The 23474-nt window shown below is 52.4% G+C and overlaps 2 protein-coding genes across 2 annotated transcripts; both read left to right on the top strand.

Annotated features, from left to right (window-relative positions):
* Nucleotides 1-6228: 6228 nt before the first annotated feature.
* Prss56 (serine protease 56) lies at nucleotides 6229-10881 on the top strand. The gene is made up of 13 exons (XM_051190689.1): nucleotides 6229-6331; nucleotides 6875-6982; nucleotides 7279-7332; nucleotides 7435-7624; nucleotides 7977-8076; nucleotides 8163-8322; nucleotides 8654-8796; nucleotides 9015-9177; nucleotides 9298-9477; nucleotides 9562-9726; nucleotides 9817-9879; nucleotides 10181-10287; nucleotides 10601-10881. The coding sequence occupies exons 1-13, from the start codon at nucleotides 6229-6231 to the stop codon at nucleotides 10874-10876; spliced, it is 1812 nt and encodes a 603-aa protein (XP_051046646.1). The 3' UTR covers nucleotides 10877-10881.
* Nucleotides 10882-13379: 2498 nt separating this feature from the next.
* Nucleotides 13380-20756, top strand: Chrnd (cholinergic receptor nicotinic delta subunit). The gene is made up of 12 exons (XM_051190690.1): nucleotides 13380-13464; nucleotides 13693-13847; nucleotides 14254-14298; nucleotides 14905-15014; nucleotides 15183-15338; nucleotides 15554-15663; nucleotides 17412-17612; nucleotides 18086-18197; nucleotides 18280-18394; nucleotides 19489-19693; nucleotides 19781-19899; nucleotides 20565-20756. Exons 1-12 carry the CDS (start codon nucleotides 13413-13415, stop codon nucleotides 20745-20747), a joined length of 1563 nt encoding a protein of 520 aa, XP_051046647.1. The 5' UTR covers nucleotides 13380-13412; the 3' UTR covers nucleotides 20748-20756.
* Nucleotides 20757-23474: the final 2718 nt, after the last annotated feature.

Consider the following 23474-nt stretch of genomic DNA (forward strand, 5'->3'; position numbering starts at 1 on the left):
GCAAGAGGACCTTGAGTTTGAGGCCAGCTTGAGCTGTACAGTGACACTCTTCGTTTTAAAAAAAAAAATAAAAGAAAGAAATTAAACATTATTAATATTAATGAACTGCCATTATTTCCAGAAATCTCATTTTGCATTGATGCAGATAGAAGTTTAGAGACAAACTGATAGAAATTAATATTGTTATAAGAATGGTCTAACTGAGGATTTTTAATAGAATTGATGAAATTTAATTTTAATTTATGTGGAAAGCATTGCAGAAGCGACCACATGATGTTAACGTGCCTCTTCACAGTCTCCCCAAAACTCACAGACACACAGGATCTCATATATCTCATCCTTGACAGGCCTCAAACTCCCAAAGCAGAGAAGGATGACCTTGAACTTAGGATCTTCTTGCCTCCACCTCCTGAGTGCTGGGAGGACTGCCCCATGTCTAACTTATGTGGTACTGGGAATCAAACCCAGAACCCTGTACATACCATGCATACACTCCCTGGCCCCAGAGATGCTTTTCTCTAAAAAGACCATCTAAGCCAGACATAGTGGTTCATCCTTGTAATCTCAAAACACGGAAGACTAAGGTGGGAGGATTTCTTTGTGTCTGAGGTGAGCCTGAGCTTCACAATGAGTTCTAGGACATCCTGGACTGCAGTGTATGCCTGTGTCTCAAGAAATCAAAACAAATAAAAGGACCATCTAATGTAAACAAAAAGATCTAAAATCCTGATCAAAAAAAACATATTACACAGGAGGTGAGATGTGTTGGTTACTTTCCTCTTTGACATTTCCTCTTTGACGATGTGTCTTAGAAATAATAAAGCAACTCAAAGAGGGGTTTGTTCTGGCTCACAGGTCAAGGGCTCACAGGTCAAGGGCCCACAGTTCAAGGGCTCACAGGTCAAGGGCCCACACTTCAAGGGCTCACAGTACAAGGGCTCACAGTTGAAGGGCTCACAGGTCAAGAGCCCACAGTTCAAGGGCTCACAGTTCAAGGGCTCACAGTTCAAGTTCACAGTCCATCATGGCAGGGTAGCCATGGCAGTGAGAGGCAGCTGCTCACACTAGGAGGATTGTCCCACTCATCTGTCTCCTTTTTTGAAGTCTATGGCCTTGGAATAGTATTGCCTACAGTCATAGTGAGTCTTCCCATCCAAGTCAACCCTTCCTGGACATACTCATTGGTTTGTCTCCAAGGTGATCCTAGATCCTTTCAAGTTGACAACCAGTATTAAACCATCACAAGTGATAATGCAAATTCCATATCAGAATTGAAGGTGTTCCATTACCAAAAATCAGAGCAACACAGCTTAAACCACATTCAGAAATGGGAAAGAAAATTACGAAGAGACATGGCAGAAAGGAACAGAGAAAGAATGGAAGACGAAAGACAGGAGAATACGGGTAAGAGGGACAAAGAAAGTGAGGAAGGGGAAGAAAAAAGATTACACAGCCCTGTAATCCTGGCTACTGGGGATCCTAAGGCAGGAGGATTATAAATTCCAGGCCAACCTGGGCTACAGGGTGAGCTCAAAGTGAGCCTGAGCAAATTAGAGAGATCATCTTAAAATCTAAGAGTAAAAACAGAATGGCAGGCTTAGGGCACATGCTTGCAATCTCTGCTCTTAGAGGTAGAGATGAGGATCCCTAGTACATAGTGAGTTTGTGGCTAGCCTAGGCTACTTGAGACCCTGTATCAAACAGAAAGAAAAGAAAAGAGAAACCAATAACTAACTAAAAAGAAGTCTAGGGATGTAGGTTGATGGGAAAGTACTTGCCTAGTACAGGCAAGGCCTTAGGTTCAATCCCTAGTACCAAAAAGAGAGGGAGGGGTGGAGGGAAGGAGGAAGAGGTAGAACTCTTAGAATTCTGTCTGTAAAAGTTTGTTTTCTTGCAATCACCTGCTAGACAATGACCTGTAGTGATGTCTGAATATGTGACTGGCTGAGACAGGGGAATTGCTTTAAATTTGAAGCCAGCCTGGATAAGAAGGGAAGGGAGAGGTAGGATCTGCCCAGCCACTGAGCCCTTCCGGCAGATTCCATTACTACCCTGCTGTCAATTCATGGAGCCTGTGACAGACAGCCCAGATTCAGCAACCGCCTACTCTCAGACAGCACCTCTACCTTCCCAGGTCTCTCCTAAAGCCTAGCGGAGTTGGGAAGGTCAGAGCACAAAGCAAGGGGGACACAGCGCCCCTTACCAGCAGGAAGTAGTTTGGAAAGAGCGATGCCCAAATTCACAAATATTGTCTATAAATGTCTGTCTTCGTTTAAATGGACTTGGTTATATAAAATAAAGAAAGAAAAATATCAAAATTAAATAAATATAAAAAAGAAAGTAAAAAAAAAGAAAGAAAGAAACGAGGGGAACTCATAGCCACAAGGAAGGCCCCTGCTCAGCCACCCTCTGAAGTTAGGCCACCCCCACCTTGTAGTGAGATATTCACCCCGCTTGCACCTGTCGCACTGACCACGCCCATTGGGGGTGGGGACAGGTGCAGGTGTGACCTGGGAGAACTAGGTCTGGGGGCGGGGACCCCAGAGCTCTCTCTTGCTTCCTGGTGGTCAAAGACAGAGGGTATCTGGAGGCATCCTTGGGAAGGGAACCTGCTGGAGATCATCTGTCTCTGTTGTAAGTTATTTCTCCCTGAATAAACATCTAATCAGCCTATCTGTTTTCCCTGAGCCTTATCGTCCCATCTCCCGGGCAGCTCCCTCTCACTGCCACCACCCCATGCCTTTTCCTTTTCTGAGTCGCCACATCTTCCTTGCTGCCTCCCCTGTTCATTCAGAGAAGCCGCATCCTAGGACACCCGAACAGAGACCCAGATCGATGACCCTGCCAGCCCCTTGCAAGAAGGACTTAATTTGTGTCAACTCTGTTAATCTTCCCAACAGGGAAGATATTGAACAATTTTGCTTGATGACTACACAGGCAGAAGGAGAAGCCATCCATCCGTGAGGGGCTGTCACATAGCACCCATTGGGTGCTTAAAACAAACCCTGAGCCACATTTCTGAGGCCAGACGGCCTTGCTCTCTCCAGGCCACTGCCAGGAATGTGTCCCCTGCTTTTCTCCTTTCCTGGAAGTCCTTATCACTCTCCGGTCTGCATCCCTTTCGGTCCTGCTCGTGCAGGCACACGGCTTGCTCTTATGGCCTCTGTCTCTGTCACATTGAATGGAGAGTCCAAACCTCTTCAGTGTTGCATGCTCCACACAAGGTCACATTCTGAGACAAGGGGGTTAGAATTCCAGCGTGCCTTTTGGGGGGATGACTTGGGCCCCAGCAGGAAGTGACTCACGAAAGCTCACACAGGAGTGCAGTGAGATGCACAGGCCTGAGCTGTGAGTCACAGCCCAGTGGCCTCTCACCCCACTCTGATGTCAGTCCCCTCTCACATTTCATTGCATCAGACATCAGTTCATGGTCACTCTGTGCCCTCTGGGCCAGCTGGCGCAGATGTGGGTGGGGGAGTGGGACAGTCTGGCAGTTTCTTAAGCAAATCCATCCTCTTGCCCCGCCCCTCTTTGCTCCTTCTCCTGACCAAGTATGGAGGTCCATGTCTCTTGGTTTTGAGACAGGGTCTTACTGTAGTACTGGCTGTCCTGGTATCACTATTGACACCAGGTTGGCCTCAAATTCACCAAGACCTGCCTGCCTCAGCCTCCTGATACTAAGTTGGGATTGAGTGTATGAGACGCCACAGAGTCAGGGACTTCATGGTGCAGGAGGGAGCTACGGGCCCTCTGTGCCTCCAGCCTAAGTGGGGGAGGGGAATTCCCCTTCCTGGGGAAGAGAAAGACTAGTCCTGATCCCTGCCAAGGGAGAACCCTGGCTCCCAGGAAGAGATTCCACATTCTTCTGACAATGTGTGGGATCCCAGGAGTCAAGGCAAGGATGGATCAGTGAGGGAGAGAACCCATATCTCCGCCAGGACTGCTCAGTCATGAATAATCTACCATCTATTTACACCTAAATCTCATGTCAGCACCCTCAGAAGACAGACTTGGTGGGAGGGGCCACTGGGACTTTATTTGTTCCCCTGCCCAAGGTGACCACATTGAATAAGTCTGTCTCTTTAATTGGTGCCCAAGCCCAGCTGTGGCTATGAGGACCCAGTCTTTTATTTTAAAACCCTCAGTAACACAGACCCCTCTCCCTCCGACTTTGGAACAGATGAAGGAACACAACCTCTTATTTTATTTAAGAGATGTAGTCCTGCTTTGTGGCCCAGGCTAGCTTCCAGGTCCTGAAGCCACACAACCATCCTGCCTCCAGATCCTGGAATTACAGGTGTACAGTGCACTGGGAATGTTCTGGAGGGCCACCACACCTCATGCAGTCACAGCCAGAAACAGGGCAGGAACACAGCTGCCCCACCTCCTCCTGATCCCCTCATTTGCCTCATTGTGGGGAGTGACACAGCGCAGGGGGGAGGTGAACCTTTAATGATACCTGTATGACCCCTGATTTCTCCTCTCCCTGTTTTATCACCTCTTTTCTAGCCACCCACCCCCACTCTCTCTTTCCTGGAGCAGACCAGCTATCTGCATAACGCAGAACCTCCTTCCATCCCCAGTACATGCTGGAGAAGCCAAGGACTTAGAGATGGCCACAGACAGAAAGAATGACATGGTGAGGAGGAGGGAAAAGAGGTCCCACGCCTCCAGGCAAGGACAGGAGCCCACACTGCTCATCACAAGCATGTGTCAGCTCAGTCCTGGTGCTGAGGACAGCATGGGACAGGGCGGACAAGCACTGCTTCCCTACACAGGTAGGTGGCAGTTGACCAGCTCTAAAGTGCAGATAGCTCTGATTAGTTATGGGGGGGGGGGCATTCCTCAACTTGTAGGGGACAGACCCGAAGTGACTGAGTTCCCAGGCCCTGCCCCGTACTGTGTGGGTGAAGCAAGGGTATGCCCCCTTCCAACCAGCAGAGCCTTCAAAGCCTAATCTACGCCAGGGAGGCAGACTGAGGAAAGATGGCTACATGCTAACCACACTGGCCTGACTGGGCTAAGGCACGAGCCCAGGAAAACCACACCCCTCTGCTAAGAACTTAAAGACCACATAAGATTTACCCCGTGATATATGTGTCATTAAAGTCACACAGCAATCCACACCTAGAATTTCCCCCCACCTTCCTGGATGCAGTACGGTGCTAACAGGGGGCGGAATCGGTAAGTACTGTGATAAACAGTCCTTTGGAAGAGAACACAGCCCCTGGTCACAGTATGTCCCAATTCCTGCACTCAAAACCTTAACCAAAATGACCCTGTTACCAACATAAATGGAGGTGCCAGGGGTAGTTTTTTGTTTTTACCCTAGGGTTCCACCCTACCCCAGGTGGTCACTGGGTACCAGGGCAGCTGCCTATTTATGGCCCTTCTCTCGAGGCTCCCTCCTGCCAGATCAGGGTCACGGCCACTGAAAACAATGCTGGACTGACTGAGCGGACAGGGACAGGGGTCCGAGAGAGCTGTGCTCCCTGAACTGGGCCACAGTAGGCCCTTTCATCTCCCGCCTTTGCCTCTTCCCACTATCCCAGTGCAGCAATTACGGCGCAAATTAGGATACTTTGATCATCTTTAGAAATGGCCACACGGAGGAGAGACACTGCCAAGCAATTAGGGGCAGGGGGCTGGCAGTTCAGTGTCTTGCTTAGGGGGTAAGAATGCCCAGGACACCCACCCCATCCCTTGCTCTCCTCCCTCCAAGAGTGCCTGCCCCCAGCATAGTGAACTCCCCAGGGGAGCAGAAGCAGATGGGGACCCCCCTTCCCAACCCCTGCCCACCAGTCTCCCTCTGCCTGGCCCCCAGCCCAACCGTCAGCTTTTCTTCCGCATCTCAGCCCCTTTGAAGCAGCCGCAGTAACAAGGGCTGCTTTGAGAGAAGTGGGGGGACTCAGAGCTGGGATGATGAGACTTCAAAGGTGAGGGTCGAGCCCACTACCTCATTCCCTTGCCCAGTCCTGGCTGCCCTCCCACACACTCCCCCCCCCCCTGCTTCTGCCCTCTATATAGCCCCCTAGCACCATCTCGCTGAAGGCTCCCCGGATGTGAGGGGCAGGTGAGGTGCAGACCACTAGAAATGGGTAATTTCGTGTAAGACAACAAACAGGATCGGGCGGGTTTGGGGACACACATCCTGAACCCAGGAAGAATCACGGGAGCTGGGGGACTCCTGGAAGGGGACAGGGTGTCCTGCCTTGGCCCCAGGTCACCATGCTGCTGGCTATGTTGCTGCTGCTGCTGCTACTGTCCCCAGACTCCCAGACCGCCCATGGGCATCCACTGTACATGCGCCTGTCCCCCAGCACCCTGCAAGGTGAGCCGGGCTGCTCTGAGGAAGCCACTGGGGTGGGAGGGGCATAGAGGAAATGAGGTCCTGAGCAAGAAAGATGAGCTTGTCAGTCACATTTATGAGGGCCTGTGAAGCCTCTAAGCCCACCTGCTGGGAGGAAGGGCCTGGAGTTGGAATATAGGTAGGAAAGGAGGGGATGGCCTCATCCAGGAAGCAGAGGCAGCAAGCGCTGCCAAGGGGCTCTAGAGTTAGCAAGTTAGGAGACCCAGGGTACTTCAGGCTCAAAGACGGATACCTCAAACCACATTTACTGGGTGTCAGTGGGCAGTGATTTTCCTCTGAAATCTTTAAGAAAGAAATGTTTCCGCAATGCCAGCCCAAATCAGTTGAGCAGTAGGAACCATCTGCCCTGGGGGCTGGGCCTCAGGCCTTGGTCCCTCTCCCTATCTCTACATCCCTGGTACTCCAGGAGCCTACCCTACTTCCCCACGGTCTCCCTAGACAGGGTTCGGGAAGACTGAGGCTCTCTGCCAAGGAGATGTGACTTTGTGTCCCATGTCCCAGCAGTTTTGTCTGCCCAGGGGACTCAGGCATTGCAGGCTGCCCAGAGGCGCGCCCAGTGGGCCATAAAGCGTGTGTTGATGGAGATCCAGCACAGACTGCATGAATGCCAAGGTTGTACTAACAGCTCTTCCCTACCCACGCCACAGCAAGCTCACATTGATACAGGGGACTTGTTCTCTTGCCCATGCCCACCCCTTAGTTTTAGGTTCCTTCCTCCTTGGGGTCAGACTGGTTTTGAAGGTCTGAGTGGAAGGGGTAGAGCAGGGAGGTGGAGACAGTGTGGGCTTATGTTTTCGCAGTTCAAGGCTGTTCAAACGTACCTGTGTGCTATTGGGTGGGCCACCCAACATAGGGTGGAGGATCCGCAAGAAGGCTACAGTGAGGCTTTAAGTATTGTTTCTCAGCAGGACCCGGACGCCCCAGACCTCAAGCTGCCCTCCTCCAGGACCCACCCGAACCAGGTGAGACTTAAAGGCTCCACGGAGCAGGGCTGAGAGCGAGGTGGGCCTCAATATGAAGACAACTAGAACGTTTCCTTCATGGCGCCGTTTCTGCCATTCTAGGACCATGTGGCGAAAGGCACCAGGACATTGCCAACGTGACCCGGGCTCACAGTCGTATAGTCGGGGGCAATACAGCTCCATCCGGGTCCTGGCCTTGGCTAGTGAGGCTACAACTTGGGGGACAGCCTCTGTGCGGCGGCGTTCTGGTGGCCATGTCATGGGTGCTCACGGCTGCACACTGCTTCTCGGGGTACGTCTCGTTGAAATCCCAGGCACCTGCCCAGCAGGATTACCCAATGAGGAAGGAGTCTAGCGTCCATGGGCCAAAGCACAGCAGAGCAGGTCTCTGCTGCCCCCTAGCGGAAGCAGGCTCCCAGCCCTGGGTCTCAAAAGGCCAGCTGCCGGCAGGGTGGGAGGGCACCATACCGTGAATTCTCCCACTCTGGGAGCCTCCCTTCCGAGGCCTCCTTCCTTGCCCCTAGGACCACAATAGCCACATTTGGAAGCTCACTGCATGGTACGGGTGTACAAGAGATTAGGCCTCCTAGGGGCCTTACAGCACCTCTGTCCCTGATGCGAGTCACTTTCTCCTTGCTCAGCAGTGCCTCTAATGAGCTTCTTTGGACTGTGATGCTAGCAGAGGGGCCCCAGGGGGAGCAAGCAGAGGAAGTGCAGGTTAACCGCATCTTGCCGCACCCTAAGGTGAGAAGACATGCCCTGTGTTCTCAGAGCTGGGAACAGCACCCCGAAACCTCTTCCTTGACCTTGTACCACCACCCGTTCTCCAGTTTGACCCACAGACCTTTCACAATGACCTGGCTTTGGTACAGCTGTGGACGCCGGTGAGCCCAGAGGGGCCGGCACGCCCCATATGCCTACCCCAGAGTTCTAGGGAGCCTCCTGCTGGCACCCCCTGCGCCATCGCAGGCTGGGGGGCCCTCTTCGAAGGTATTGCCACCTAGGACCTGGGTAAAGTGCAAATGATAGTGGTGTTGCTCCCCTTAGCAAAATAGTCCTCTTCTCTTTGGGCTGCCAACCACTAAGTCTTCATTAGTAAAATGAAAACAAATGGTAAACACAGAAGCGGCCAGAGCCGCCTTCCCTACCAGGAATGAGACAGCAAGCGAGTGAAAAGTAAGCTAAGGAGATGGAGTTGGGGGCAGGGGCTAGGACGATGTTCCAGCTCACAAGCCGGGAGGAATCTAAGACAGCAAGTGGGAGGATCTCAAGACGCAGCTTCTGTCCTGCAAACCCGGACCCCCTACATTCTTCCCGGTAGATGGGCCCGAGTCTGAGGCGGTGAGGGAGGCCCGCGTTCCGCTGCTCAGCGCAGACACCTGTCAAAAGGCCCTGGGGCCTGGTTTGCGTCCCAGCACCATGCTCTGCGCTGGTTACCTGGCAGGGGGCATCGACTCATGCCAGGTATGAACTCAGACTGACAGGGGGCATTGGATACGCTGCTCCCCCTAGCAAAATAGTCCTCTTCTCTTTGGGCTGCCAACCGCTAAGTCTTCATTAGTAAAATGAAAATAAATGGTAAACACAGAAGAGGCCAGAGCCGCCTTCCCTACCAGGAATGAGACAGGTATAACTCAGAAACATGGTGAATTCACTATTCTTTGTTGGCTCTGGTCCCTTAGGGTGACTCCGGAGGTCCTTTAACCTGTTCCGAGCCCGGCCCGCGCCCCAGAGAGGTCCTCTTTGGAGTCACTTCTTGGGGGGACGGCTGTGGGGAGCCAGGGAAGCCTGGTGTCTACACCCGCGTGGCCGTATTCAAAGACTGGCTGCAGGAGCAGATGAGCGGTGAGCAACCCCTGCCAACGATGGTCCCTTAGGCGGCCAGACTCTCTGGACAAGTCGGTTTCCACCCCCTCTGCTCTGATCTCTGGAGGAGTTGAGGGGTGATTTGTCATCTGCTTGCAGCGGCCCCCTCCACTCGCGAGCCTAGCTGCAGAGAACTTCTAACTTGGGAGCCCCTGGAGGAGGAGCGGGCCCCGGAAGCCGCGGGGCTCTGCGCCTTCTACGCGCGCCTGTGCCCGGGGTCCGATCGCTCCTGTGAGCACCTGGCTCTCCAGCAGTGTCTGCAGCGCCGGCGGCGGTGCGGTCAGTCGGGTTCTCCCAGGTCGGCATAGGGGGCCACGTCCCCCTTGGACGACGGCTCAGACCTTGTCCCACCCCCACCCTCAGAGCTGCGGTCGCTGGCTCACACGCTGCTCGGCCTGCTGCGGGGCGCTCAAGAGCTGCTCGGACCCCGGCCGGGGCTGCGACGTGGCGTCCCCGCGCCTGCTCGCTCGGCTCCGTCGCTCCGGGAGCCTCCCGGCCACAGTGCCCGCGAACAGCAGTTGTACTCAGGTATCCCGTGTGCCCCAGCCAGGCCTAGGCCCTATAGTCGCGGGGTCGTATTCCCTCGCCGAAGTGTGCATCCTATGTAGTCTCCCACAGGATCCCGAGTTGCAGGAACCAGGCTCCAGAAGCCAAAACCAGAGAGGCGCGCGGAAACAAAGGGTAATGTTGCCCTCTGCCGGCCTTCTAGAGAGGTGGTGGGATTGTCCCTTAGAAAGCCCCAGCAACAGAGAAGACCGCTCACTCTCTCTTCAAGGAGAGAGAACAGATGACTTTTGGGAGATGTGGCACTGAGCCCTCGTTGGCATCAGATAGAGGCACTCCGCTTTGCATGACCACGGAATCTCTGCCAGCCTCAGTTTCCCTATCTGGAGCCCGCAAAGGATGCGGGCACTGGGATGTCCACCCCTAGGACCCTCTGTTGTCCGTTTTCTGATAGTTTGGGGGTCTTCCCTTCTTGCAGGCTGCCCTGGGTTGGAGCCTCTGCAACAGAAGCTGGCTGCCATTCAGCGAGCACATGCGTGGCTGCTACAGATCCCGGCTGAGCACTTGGCTATGAACTTTCACGAGGTAGGTCCCCAGGCTTCTCAGGCTCCTTCACAGTGGCCTAGGAAGGCTCACCTGACTCGAGCTCTGTGCAGCGAAGGGACAGGAGGATCCAGCTTTCCGGGGCTGGTGAGCTGGGATAACAGGTGGATATGAAGAGAGGAGGTAGAGAGGTAAGAGGTAAGGACTCATATGGATATTCACCTGATCAGGAAATTAGGGGAACTTCGGGGACAGAAAGGGGGAGGGCCTAAGACCTAAATGGTTTCCCAGGCTCCAGGAAGACTGAATGGTCCCCAGGTCAAAACTCTTCAGAAGCGGTTTTCTCCCTCTGCAGGTGCTGGCAGATCTGGGCTCCAAGACACTCACAGGGCTTTTCAGAGCTTGGGCGAGGGCCAGCTTGGGGGGCCAGCGTGTGGTCTTCAGTGGCCTGGTGGGCTTAGAGCCTTCTACACTGGCTCATAGTATCCCCCGGCTGCTAGTGCAGGCCCTGAAGGCCTTCCGCTCAGCTTTCCAGACAGAAGGAGAGCCCCAGGAACCCTGGATGCATGTGGCACAGGAACAGAGGCTGGGCAAGGAGCACCACCGCCAGCTCCAGCCTCTTGTTCCCTGAGGCAAGAAGCCCTATGAAGGTCACACTGTACCCAGGGGCTAAGAAGGTGGTATGAGATATGACAGACTCACTATCCCAGTTGATCTTATACGTGTGGATAGGGTGGGGGTCCTTACCTCATGTCTTCCCAAATGTGTCACCAGACACAGCTGCTTTAATAAATGTTATTTATAATCTACATTAAAATCTGGAGCCTTATTGGGATGGAGCATTAGACAGGAGGGGGGCAGGGGACAGCCTCCAGAAGCAGTTAACAGAGAGGACAAAGGAGCTGGGAGGAGCCAGGGGTGGTGGCTCATGCTTGCAGTTCTAGCCCTCTGGAAACTAAGGCAGGAGGATTGCTATGAGTGGGGAACGTGCTGTGCAAGTGTAAGGATCTGAGTTCAGGCTCTCAGCACCCAGGTGAAAGCCACGGGTGTAGCAGCACACCTGTAACCCCAGCCCTGGATGAGGAGGGCCCAGTGGGGACAGACCAATCTCAGGAGTCCGCTGGCCATTCTAGCTGCTTCAGTCAAGCTCTAGGTCTCTGTCTTGGAAAATAAGGTGGAGGGGTGCAGTTGGAAACCAGCAGCAGCTACAGGGTCGCCGTTCTCCGTGGCTTTCCTCGTCTCCCTCTCACATGGCTTTGGTGCGGCTGTCTCAAGTGGCTGATCAGTGATCTCAAGGTGTGCAAGCCAACCATGCCAGAGGGAGTGGAGGGCAAGGCTGTGCTCTTCCTCCTGAGTGAGGAGAAGGACTCCATCCTCAGGGAGGGCACAGAGATGCGGCAGGTGACATGGGCCAAACCTATGACAAGATGCTGCCAGAACAGGACACTGCCTCTGTGTCCTCCACTGTGCAACCTATGAGACCAAAGGCAGCAAGAAGGATGACCTGCAGCTCATCTTCTGTGACTTTAAGAGTGTCCCCCACCGCTGCATATGAGCAAAATGATGCATGTCAGCTCCAAAGATGTCATGGGGAAGCTGACAGAGGTCGAGGACAGCTGCATCCTGGCAGTAGACAGTGACAGCACTGTCATCTCCCTGGAGAGCACGCCTTTAGCAGCCACCTCCAACCCCCTGCTTAGAACAGAGAACAGCCTCAGACCTGCCTGTGGGTACTGCAGGCCGCTCTCTTCTTGCCAGACCCCTTGGGCATCCCTTCACCCCATGGCCTGACAATCTCCCTGAGCCCTGGACCGGCAGCCTCCCTGCACTCTGATGGTTCTGCCTTTCCTAAATTGCTTTCCTCTTGTGTAGAACAGATCACGATGTCCCAGGCACCCAGTTTGAAGATGTGTTGCATTCTTTTAACATCTATCCCTACTGTCAGCTTCTAGTGACAGTCATTACTCTGGGCGTGACTGTCTAACTCAGTGTTTAAGGGGAAAGTTGTGGGAACGATGCCTCCTTGCCCCAGTGGGTTCCGCTCCCTTTTTCCTTGGCCTTGGCTACTCATGGAAGCAGCAAAGGTAAGGAACTTTCAGTTAAAATTAAACAAATAAAGAAAAGGAAAAAATGGGCCAGTGTGATGGCTCAGCAGGTAAAGGCGCCTGCTGCCAAGCCTGACAACCTGAGTTTGATTCCCAGGACCCACATAGTGGAAGGCAAGAATTCATTCCTTCAAGTTGTCCTCTGACTTCGACACATGTGCCATGCAACAAATACATATGAACACACACACACACACACACACACACACACACACACACACACACAATAAATAAATAGATATATCCTGGAACTCACTCTGTAGACCAGGCTGGCCTAGAATTCACCTGCCTCTGCCTCCCGAGTGCTGGGATTTAAAGGCACGTACCATGCCTGTCTGGCTAATAAATGTAATATTTTTAAAGACAAAATAAAATTTAAAAAAAGCACAAGTAAAGGTGGAAAGCTATCAAGATAGCTCAGCCAGTAACAGGTTTAACTGACCTGACATAACCTGAGTTCACCACCTGAACCTTTTTATAAAGAGAGAAACAACTGTGAGTTATCCTCTGGCCAAATATACTGTGGCATGTGCACTCTCACACTCTTGCACAAACACTAACATTAAATGAATAAAAATATAAAAACAGGTAAGATGGGGAATAATAGACTTTGATCTTCATAGGCCCACACACAAACACATGTATACGCACTAGACACATGTACATACATCATACACATATACCATATGCACAAAAGAAGCTGGAGACAGGGCAGCTGCTAACATGCCTTTTACCTCCCGAGTGGCAGCTGTTGGCCTGTGTCACCACCCTATCCATGGCTGCCAGCATGGACGACAACACACACACACACACCATGTGTCCCCTCCACCCCTACCAGCCTCCACCCTCTCAGCTCTCTGTGACAATCCCTGCCTGGGATCTTTGCATCCTGCCCTTGGGCTCCTGCCCTAGCTGGCAAGCCCACCCCCTCATCACCAGCCTTGAAGTATCAGATTGCGTTTCCGGCTTCTTCTTTCCAAACCCCGGAGCCAACCCAGCACCTGTTCCATTCCACAGCCAACAGACTGAGGGAAAGACATAAGCCCTAGTCAGAGGTGGGGGATGGCAGGGCTTGTGCCCACACTGGGGCTGCTGGCTGTCCTAGTTGTGTGTGGTAAGGGTGGCCATGACTCCCTTCCTGGGGGTTCTCTATGCCCACCTGTCCCCACCACCACTGCATGGTCCCCTCCCTAAGATTATGCCTAATTCCCACTCCCACCCGAGCCTAACTTCAGGTGTCCCTCTCCCAGGGAGCAGATGGCTTCCCTTTGTTCTGCCCAGCAGGACCACAGCGAAGCTTCCTATCTGGGTCCAGTAACCAGCACCCTGTTTCTCTCCCCAGCCCTCCCAGGCAGCTGGGGCCTGAATGAGGAGCAACGGCTGATTCAGCACCTATTCAAGGAAAAGAACTACAAGAAGGAACTCCGGCCGGTGGCTCGCAAGGAGGACAAAGTGGATGTTGCTCTAAGTCTCACCCTGTCCAATCTCATCTCCCTGGTGAGTGGACCATCCCGAGCCAGGGTGGTCTGGGCTGGGCTGGACTGGGCTGGGGCAGGAGAGGAAGTAGAGAAGGGGCAGTTGCTCTAGGCTGACCCAGCTTCTCTTCCACGAGACACGCCTGACTGTTCTCCATGCTGGATGGTGCCACAGGCCTGTGGCTACCCAAAGCCATCAGCTGTGCCTTCCACTGCCACTGCCGGTCGCCACGTTCCCCCAGAACTCACTTCAGCAGCCCTGTGCCCTCTGCTTCTGTAGTCTGCTGACCCACCTCTACTTGCTGCTCTAGCTGGCACTGTCCCTTCCAGCTGCCATGGTCCACTGATATCAGGCGGCGAATTAGTGAGTGGGCTTGAGTGAACGCTCGATGGGAACCTTTGGGGACAGCCCTCTTGTCTGATTACAGAAAGAAGTGGAGGAGACCCTCACCACCAACGTGTGGATAGATCACGTAAGGACACCCTGCTGAAGGCCCCTGTCCCTTGTGCTCACTTCTGCTAGGGATCCACAAGCCCCTGCCAACACTTCTTTGGGGGAGCTTGACTACACAGAGCCCAGCTGCCCTTTTCCACTGGGGCCTCTGCTAGCTCCAAGGACATGTCTAAGAAGACTAGGGTTTCCTCTGTGCTAAAACTACCACCCTGTCCTGATTTGCTTTGTTGTTGTTTTGAGACAGGGTTCTCTGGCACTAGGTCTCTGGCTGGCCTAGAATTTACTGTGCAGACCAGGCTAGCGTCAAACTCACAGAGGTTCGTTTGCATCTGCCTCTGGATCACTGGGATTAAAGGTGTGCACCACCATGTCTGCCCCTATTTGCATTAGAAGTAGTAGAGGTTCATAACATCAAAACAAGCTTGCCCAGGATGGAAACTGCTCCTTAGCGGTGGAATACAAATCCTGCACAGCTGTCCATGAGTCTCACTCTTTACTCTATCTCCCCCAAACTTCTTTTGTTCCAACTCCCAGGCTTTGCTCCACCTTCCCTAGAGAAGTGAGGACCACTGGGGAGGGTGGACAGTGGCAGAGCCCACCTCTGATGAGCCTTTTGGACTTCTAGGCCTGGGTAGACAGCCGGCTACAATGGGATGCTCACGACTTTGGGAACATCACTGTCCTGCGCTTGCCCTCCGACATGGTGTGGCTACCGGAGATTGTGCTGGAGAACAAGTTGAGAGGAGCCCTCCCAGACTGCCCTCCCTCATCCTGCTTCCCTTCCTCATGCTCCGTAGCCTGCACCTCCAAACCTGCCTGCCCACCCTTCCTCTCCTGCCTCCTCTAGCCCTGCCAGTTCCTGGCTGCCCAGGGTACACAGTGATCATGGTTCCCATCCCACAGCAATGATGGCTCCTTCAAGGTTTCTTTCGCCTGCAATGTGCTTGTTTATAATTCGGGCTCTGTGACCTGGCTGCCACCCACCATCTACCGTTCCTCCTGCCCTATCTCGGTCACCTACTTCCCTTTCGATTGGCAGAACTGCTCCCTCAAATTCAGGTGCGTCCACCTGAATGTCTTTCTGTCCAAGGAACCCTGCCAGGGCCAGGAGGTGGTGAATGAAACGCTCTCAGGCAGAGGCCTTGGTCCTATGCTGACCAGAATCCCCTCAGGCCATGGTTCCCCAACTAGCCCTTTCCCCTCCACCACCACCTCCTGCCCCAGAAGCCCCATCCAGAGGCTCATGCCCGCTCTTTGCCTAATGCTCTCTCCAGTTCACTCAAGTATACAGCCAAGGAGATCAGCCTTAGCCTGATGCAGGTGGAGGAAGATGGCCGTGCCTACCCCATCGAGTGGATTATCATTGACCCTGAGGGTTTCACAGGTACTTCAGAAACCATGGTGGACTGGCCCTGAAGACACATACATTGTGGATGTGCACACGGTCACACCAGCACCTTACACACTCACAGCTAGGACACCAACCTATGTATAGACAGGGACAGGCATGTAAACACAACCTACGTTTACTGACCCAAAGAAATTCAAAAGCAGAGCTGAAGGGAATAGGGATCCTCTTGTCATTACTACCCTCAACACACATGGGAGAGAGTTGAGAGTATGGCAGGGTCTCTGGGGATGGATGGGACTGATACAGGGATGATCGGGCCTTCCTGTACCTGGAGAGCCTGGGATGTGACTGGAGGTCCCATGAATGGATGTAGGCCATCACAGACTGTATCTGTGACTAGTTTAACTCTGTGGGGCTCCCTGCTCACACTTGTCCAGCAGAAGAACCTGGGCCTTCTGGTTTCAGGACTGGGACATCCTAGACAAGAGTTTTATATTCATCTAATATCCTCCCTAAGGTCTAGGCCAGAGAAGAATGGCCAAGAAATGTCATTGAAGCTTTGGTTTCTAACTTAGAAGACAGACTCAAAAGGGCATGGTAACACACACCTGTAATCCCAGCACTTGGGAGACGGAAAAAGAACTGCTCCAATTTCAAAGCCAGTCTAGTCTACACGGGGAGATTCAGGCCAGCCAGGGCTGTTTCAAACAAACAAACAAACAAAACAAAACAAAACTAGCAAAGCAAAAGGGGAAAAAAAAGCCAGTGTGGTGGTGCAAAACTGTAATCCCAGTACTTCAGAGGCTGAGGTGGGAGGATCATAAGGTCAAAGGTAGCCTTGACTACATAGTAATAACGTGATACCAGCCTGAACTGCAAACTCTAGGACAGAGAGCATTTATGCTGTTTTTTTTTTTTTAAGTACTACATTTTGTTTACTTTGTGCACGTGTGTGTGTGTGTGTGTGTGTGTGTGTGTGTGTGCGTGTATGTGCGTGAGCACACCCGAGCACGTGTGGACATACATGCCATACATAGCACATGTGTCAAAGTCAGAGGACAATTGGCATGAGTCAGTTCTCTCCTTCCCCGAGTCCCAGAGATAGAACTCAAGTCACCAGGCTTGGCAGACACCTTCCAACTCATGAAATCATCTCACTGGCTCCTGACAGTGATTTTTAAAAAGTTTCTCTTTAATTGTCACATAACCTACTTTTGACTTGTATCTTTAAAACATATGTACTTATATATTTTACGTGTCTGGGTGTCTCATCTGCATCTGCACACCAGAAGGGGGCGTCTGATCCCACGGGACTATAACTACAGTTATAGACTGTTGTGAGTGGCTATGTGGGTGCTAGAAATTGAACACGGGCTTTCTGAAAGAGCAGCCAAGTGCTTTAACTGCTGGGCGTCTCTCCAGACCCCTGTGATAGCTTTTAAGCCAAAATATATTACTTATTTGAACCTTGTATGGCTTCAGCTGCTGGGCTTTTTTTCCAAAGAGAGAAAGAGGAAACACACACACACACCACCACCACCACCAAACAAACAGAACATAAAAGAACAGACCCCCCTAGAAAAGTCACTGAGGGAAACATCTTGTTTGGAGACTGAACTTGCTAGCCCAACTCCCAGAGATAAACCCCACAGCACCCGACTCCTCCATGCCTCAACACTCCATGCCACAGCACCCTGGCCTGCTTTGCTCCCAGCAGTCCTTGGGCCCATGGGTTCCCTTCTCCAGCTTGATCACAAGCTGTGTCCTTATACCTCCCTCAGAGAACGGAGAATGGGAGATAGTCCACCGGGCCGCCAAGGTCAATGTGGATCCCAGCGTCCCGATGGACAGCACCAACCACCAAGACATCACCTTCTACCTCATCATCCGCCGCAAGCCTCTCTTCTACATCATCAACATCCTGGTACCCTGTGTGCTCATCTCCTTCATGATCAACCTGGTCTTCTACCTGCCAGGCGACAGTGAGCCTCAAGCCCCACTCCCTGGCAGCCTCTCCCAAGTCTGCCTAGCATGGGTGTTGCAGCCCCTCCCTTCTCTTCGTGGTGAGGGCAGCAATGGCCCTGGATGCCATTGTGTATAAGAACTCAGGCAGGAATGGCAGGCAGGCCTGGCTGGTCTTTGGTTTAGGGACTGCATGTTGGGGTTCTGCCAGGGTGCCTGGGATCTTTCTGAGTGGCAGGCTCTGGGCAAACATAATAGTGAGTGATGATCGCTCACCCAGTGCTGTGCTTGAGAAACAGGGATTTGAGGCAAGGGTGCTTGTCCAGATCTCTCAGCTAATAAGCTGTGTGGAGCCAAGACTTAAATCTGGGCACAAGGTGCTGTACCCTAAGATGCTTATCATGGCATTGTGAACAGTGGTAGCAGGACCCTGCTGTGGGACAGGACCTTGTGGACTTGGGGTGTGAGCTTCCAGCTAAGCCTTACTCTCCAGGTGGAGAGAAGACATCAGTGGCCATCTCAGTGCTCCTGGCCCAATCTGTCTTCCTGTTGCTTATCTCCAAGAGGCTGCCTGCCACATCCATGGCCATCCCCCTGGTAGGCAAGTGAGTACAGTGCGGCCCACACCCAGCCCTGTCCACGCCTCTGCCCTAAGTCCCCAGCTCCAGGCATGCTGTGTCCCCTCAGGTTCCTGCTCTTTGGCATGGTGCTGGTCACGATGGTTGTGATAATCTGTGTTATCGTGCTCAACATACACTTCCGAACACCCAGCACCCATGTGCTGTCTGAGGGAGTCAAGAAGGTGAGTGTTTCACTAACGCTAGAAACCAAGTCCTGGCCAGGAGGAGCCATGAGAGTAATGTGTATGCTGAGAAGTCCCAGCCACAGAAGCCCTGGACCCATCCTCGGCCCCGCTGAACTTTAAACAATAAGGGGCCAGTTAGATGGCTCAGTGGGTTGGAGTACTTGCCACCAAGCTTGGCCACCTGAGTTTGAGCCTCAGGGCCCATGTGGAATAAGGGGAGGACCAACTTCTGCAGGAGGTAGGGGACATCTGCGTGCGCGCGCGCGCACACACACACACACACACACACACACACACACACACACACATACTCGCGTGCATGCACACACGTGCACATAAATAAATGTAATTTTAAAATTAAAACAAAATTAAAAAGCTTTTTTTTTTTTTGTGAGGACAGAGAGGACATGGTGCTTGGGACAAGGCTATCTCTGTCCTCAGTCACTGAAGGCCAGCAGGTTCTTCTGGAACAAGTCTTTGGGATGATGGTTCGGTAGCGCTTTAACAGCTTTTGTCTTTAATTGCTTGGAGGGAAAGCTCAACATTTGGCCTTTTATTTATTTGAGACGGGGTCTTACTATGCAGCTCATAAAAAAGCTCGGTTAGTAGGATGCTTGCTTGCCTAGCATGCACGAGGCCTAATCCTGAGTGTGAACCCAGCCTGATGGCACAGAGCCTATAATCCTAGTGGTGAGTTCTAGGCTAAGCTGGGGTGCATGAGACCCTGACTCAAATAAAGAAGAGGAGGAGGAAGAAAGAGGAGAGGAAAGAAAGGGAGGAGGCTGGGGTGAGGCTTGGTGATAAAATGTATGCTCAAACTCTTAATTCTCCTGCCTCAGCCTTCTGAATGTGGGGATTAAAGGTATGCACCCCCGATCCTCAGTTTCTTTTTGTTTGTAAGATTTCCAGGGACTGAGTTCTGCTCTGTGCTGTGAGTAATGAGGGAGAGCTGAAAGTCTCCTACATGACAACCAGTGGGGATTCTGGGAACAGGTGGTGGGGTTGGTCTGGGAGCTACATGTGGCAACCAGGGACATTAGAATGCATAAAAGCCACTCCACATTTGTGAATGACCTGTCTTCCTGCTAAAGTTCTTCCTGAAGACCCTGCCCAAGATCCTGCACATGTCCCACGCAGCAGAGGAAAACCCTGGCCCCGGGACTCTCATCCGGAGAAGCAGCTCCCTGGGATACATCTCCAAAGCGGAGGAGTACTTCTCCCTTAAGTCCCGCAGCGACCTCATGTTTGAAAAGCAGTCAGAGCGGCACGGGCTGGCCCGGCGCCTCACCACAGCCCGTGAGTCCTGGTAGCCTTGGAGCCTGGTCTCTGTGTGGGAAGAGGGCATGGATGGCCATCACTCCTGCCCCTGACCCATGTCCACAGGCAGGCTCCCAGCAAGCTCTGAGCAGGCCCAACAGGAGCTTTTCAGTGAGCTGAAGCCAGCTATGGATGGGGCAAACTTCATCGTCAACCACATGAGGGACCAAAACAGTTACAATGAGGTAAGTGACTTGGGCTCACCATCAAATCAGATACTCAAGAAGTATACAATCAAGGGAATTCTGTCTTCCCTCATATACTTTACCTCATATGCCCACCTAAATGAAGAGCTGAGTGGTGGGTAAGGATCCCACGCTGTATGCTCTCCCAGAAGGCAGAATTCCTTCGTGAAACCCCACAGCATCACACTGGGCCAAGCACAAGCTCAGGGGCCCAAACAGACACACAATCAATCCTACCTCACTAGGACACATTCCAATCACTTCCCGGGTCCCTTCTTACTGTTCAGATGCTCCAGACAGTGTCAGATGTTCATTATTTTTGTTTTATTATGATGTTACTTTTGTGGTGGTACTGATTGACCCAGAGTCTTATGCTGGGGAAGCGCTATAAGCCACTGAGCTAAACCCCTAGCCCAGCACCAGACCTTTAATGGCAGCCATACTGGGTTGTCTATTCTTAAGCAACTTCTTAACAGGTCTCCATTATATACTCCTGTTCCGCATGGGCTGTCCCAACCCACCCTAAGTGATGCAAGCCTAAGGTGGGCCCCACAGACACACAGAAGCCAAGCCTATTGTGCCTCCACTTCTGGGAACTAATTAGGGGTATGGGCCTGCAGTCTGAGGGCCTCCCTCGCCCCCATGTGTCTTTGCACTCCTTGTAGGAGAAGGACAACTGGAACCAGGTGGCCCGCACGGTGGACCGTCTCTGCCTGTTTGTGGTGACACCCGTGATGGTCGTGGGCACAGCCTGGATCTTCCTACAGGGTGTCTACAACCAGCCCCCACCCCAGCCTTTCCCCGGGGACCCCTTCTCCTACAATGAGAAGGACAGGCGCTTCATCTAGAGCAGGCATGAGTGGGCAGCCGGGGAGACAGTAGCCCGAGAATAGCAATATTAGTCCTGGCCTTGAGCTTGGGCCTAGCTGATGCTGGGCTGAAGACAAGGTAGAGAGGGACCCTCTCTCAGGAGCAGTTCCTTTCCAAATAAAGGAGGGGGGACTTGAGATGGGCTGAGAGGGGGCATGGCGGGAGGGAGGCCGCAGGGATGGGGGAGAGGCAACGGGTTTGCTCAGGGGCCAGGGAGGTGACAGTGGGGTTAGCTTCTTGGGAAGAGCCCGAGACTCTTCTCTCCCTGCTCCTTGCAAGTCACAACTGAGTTCCTTGTCTTCTTCCCTACCTGACCTTCAAACTCAGGCCCCCAGTGCCCACCTGGGGCTCAAGAGGGGTCCTATTCCCCAGGGGGAAAAGGCTTTCTATGGTGAGGGACTGTCCAGAGTGTCATCTGCCAGCCCTTGATCCCTTGATCATCCTATCTGGGTCCTTCTGAGAAGCTTGGGACTGCTGTGGAAGGGCCGTGCTTGGCATCAATTAAGGCCCCATCGGCCTGAGTTGTGCATATTCTAGAGCTCCAGGCCTCAGCCTCCCTAAAGTACCCCTACACCAAGTCCCTTCCTCCTTGTCCCCAAGTTTCCCAAACCAGGGTTGCCTTGCAATATTAAAGACACACTTGTGATAAAGAATTGTCTGAAGTTCAAATTCCAATGTGTGCCCAGTTGTCTTATTGACTACAGCTGTCAACCCTATCCTAAAGGAGGCTACATTGAGCCATCCCAAGTCCTATCAGTCACGGGCACAAGGAGACTAGGCCTGAGTGTAACCTGCAAAGCCCGCCTCGTGATTCGCACCTTGCAGCAGCCCCTGACTCCCTCCTGGTGTTCAGGGTAACATGTAGAAGGAGATGGAAGTGATGACAGGTCAGTGCTGCTATCGCTGGGCATGGTGGCATGCACCTTTAATCCCAGCATTCAGAGGACAGAGACCGGTGGATCTCTGTGAGTCTGAGACCAGCCGGAGCTGGTCTCACAAAAGAAACCCTGGCTCACAAAAGGAAAAGAGCAGTGGTCTCCCTCCCACGCTCCCAGGCTCTGTAGGAAGCCAGCTACAGCACCGAGGCTCTGTAGGAAAGTCCATCTAACAGCAGCCACTGGGTGGGTAAACTGGAAAGGGGGAGGGGGTCTTTCTGGTAGGACATGGTAGGATCTCCAGATAAGAGCTGAGCCCCTTCCCAGTTCTGGACCCTCAGATCTGTGGGGGATAATAAGTGTTTGGGGGCACAGAGTTTGTGGTAATTTGTTTCACTCACGGTATGATCTTCAGCGACCTTCCATTCCTGTCATAGCCTCGGTTTTACCTTTTTGTTTTGTGATGGGAGATGTCATTCGGTATATATGTTTCTCATACTCGTTAATGAATAAAACACTGTTGGCCAATAGGAAAGGAAGATAGGTGGGACTAGGAGACAAGGAGAAAAGAGGAAGTAGGAAGGAGGAGAGAAGATGGAAGATGGAGAGAGCAGAACGCCAGCGGCCTCTCTCTCCGGTAAGATAAGGCCACATGAAAATTAATAGAAATGGGTTAATACTTAAGACAGAGCTAGCTGATAAGAAATAAGTAACTGGCCAACAGCATTATATCAAATACAGAGTCTCAGTGTGTTATTTGGGGCTGGCGTGGCGGCGGGACAAGTTTTGTTTTTTTTTTTTTTTGATGCTTGGGTTGGAACCCACAGGCCTGCACATGCAAGGCAAGCATTCCCATTATTTAGCTGCACCCCAACCTTTAGTTTCAGAACCTTCATCTGCACTATGCATGAAGTAAGCCCTGTTCACAAGTTGTTGTTAACACTGAATTTGCTTGTTGGGGTAAAAGTACCTGTGTTCTAGAAACTTAGGGAATCTAAGGGCCATTTCTTGTCCTGATCCTCATTTGTGGGCTTGGATTGCAGGACAAGGTTAAGGGGTTTGTGCCCAGGACTCCTGCATCCTAGCCAACCTTGTGGCAGAGAAGAGCCAAGATGGGTGACAGTGGCCCAAGTATTCCCCTTCTTGTTGAACACATGTAAGATCATCACAGCTCAGTCTATTTCCTCGGAGTGAAATGGTGAAGCCTTTGGATCTGGCAGTGACAGGTTGCAGTTTTGCATCTTGAGATGTGACTGAGAAAAGGAAAACCCAATTCAACCCCAAACTGACCCTAATTACATCCAGAGTGAACTGGATACAAGCTCAAGGTGAAGTTCAGGGAAAGCAGCTTGACCCAACACATACCAGACAAGCGGGGAGTCCAGGCCTCCCCAGAATTATCCAGCCATCCTCATCCGCCCTTCTTGGCTGCTTTTCTCTGCCATTCATTGACACTGCTGGCACATCCTGCCACATGGTGGCGCTGCTGGCAGCAGGTCCAACAACTAGTAGGGTCCTTATCCCAGCTGAGACTGGATTCTCCAGAGGTGACAACCCCCAAATGCCACACCCAACCAAGGGTGCCTTTTGTGCCTTTCATCAGCACCCTGGGTGCCGTCAGGACTGGTCCTCCATAGTTGACTTGGAACCCATCTCCTTGTGGACCAAGATATCACAGTCATAAAACAGCTTCCCAGGAGGCAGTAAGGTAACCCTGCACTCCCCAGTGCAGTAGAGCTGTCAGTCTTCTCAATGGGTAGCACATCGGTTATGAGTGAACTAGACTTCAAGGACAAAACGCAATGAGCCGTAGCCGCAGCTTAAGCAAGC

This window comes from Phodopus roborovskii, unplaced genomic scaffold (assembly GCF_943737965.1).
Source record: "Phodopus roborovskii unplaced genomic scaffold, PHOROB, whole genome shotgun sequence".
NCBI classification, from domain to species: Eukaryota; Metazoa; Chordata; class Mammalia; order Rodentia; family Cricetidae; genus Phodopus; species Phodopus roborovskii.

Coding starts and splice junctions, on each gene's coding strand:
- Prss56 (XM_051190689.1), top strand. CDS start 6,229: ATGCTGCTGGCTATGTTGCTGCTGCTGCTGCTACTGTCCCCAGACTCC. Junction 6,332..6,874: donor GTCCCCCAGCACCCTGCAAG/GTGAGCCGGGCT, acceptor ATGTCCCAGCAG/TTTTGTCTGCCCAGGGGACT. Junction 9,478..9,561: donor GCAGCGCCGGCGGCGGTGCG/GTCAGTCGGGTT, acceptor CCCCACCCTCAG/AGCTGCGGTCGCTGGCTCAC.
- Chrnd (XM_051190690.1), top strand. CDS start 13,413: ATGGCAGGGCTTGTGCCCACACTGGGGCTGCTGGCTGTCCTAGTTGTG. Junction 15,664..17,411: donor TGACCCTGAGGGTTTCACAG/GTACTTCAGAAA, acceptor TACCTCCCTCAG/AGAACGGAGAATGGGAGATA. Junction 17,613..18,085: donor CTTCTACCTGCCAGGCGACA/GTGAGCCTCAAG, acceptor CTTACTCTCCAG/GTGGAGAGAAGACATCAGTG.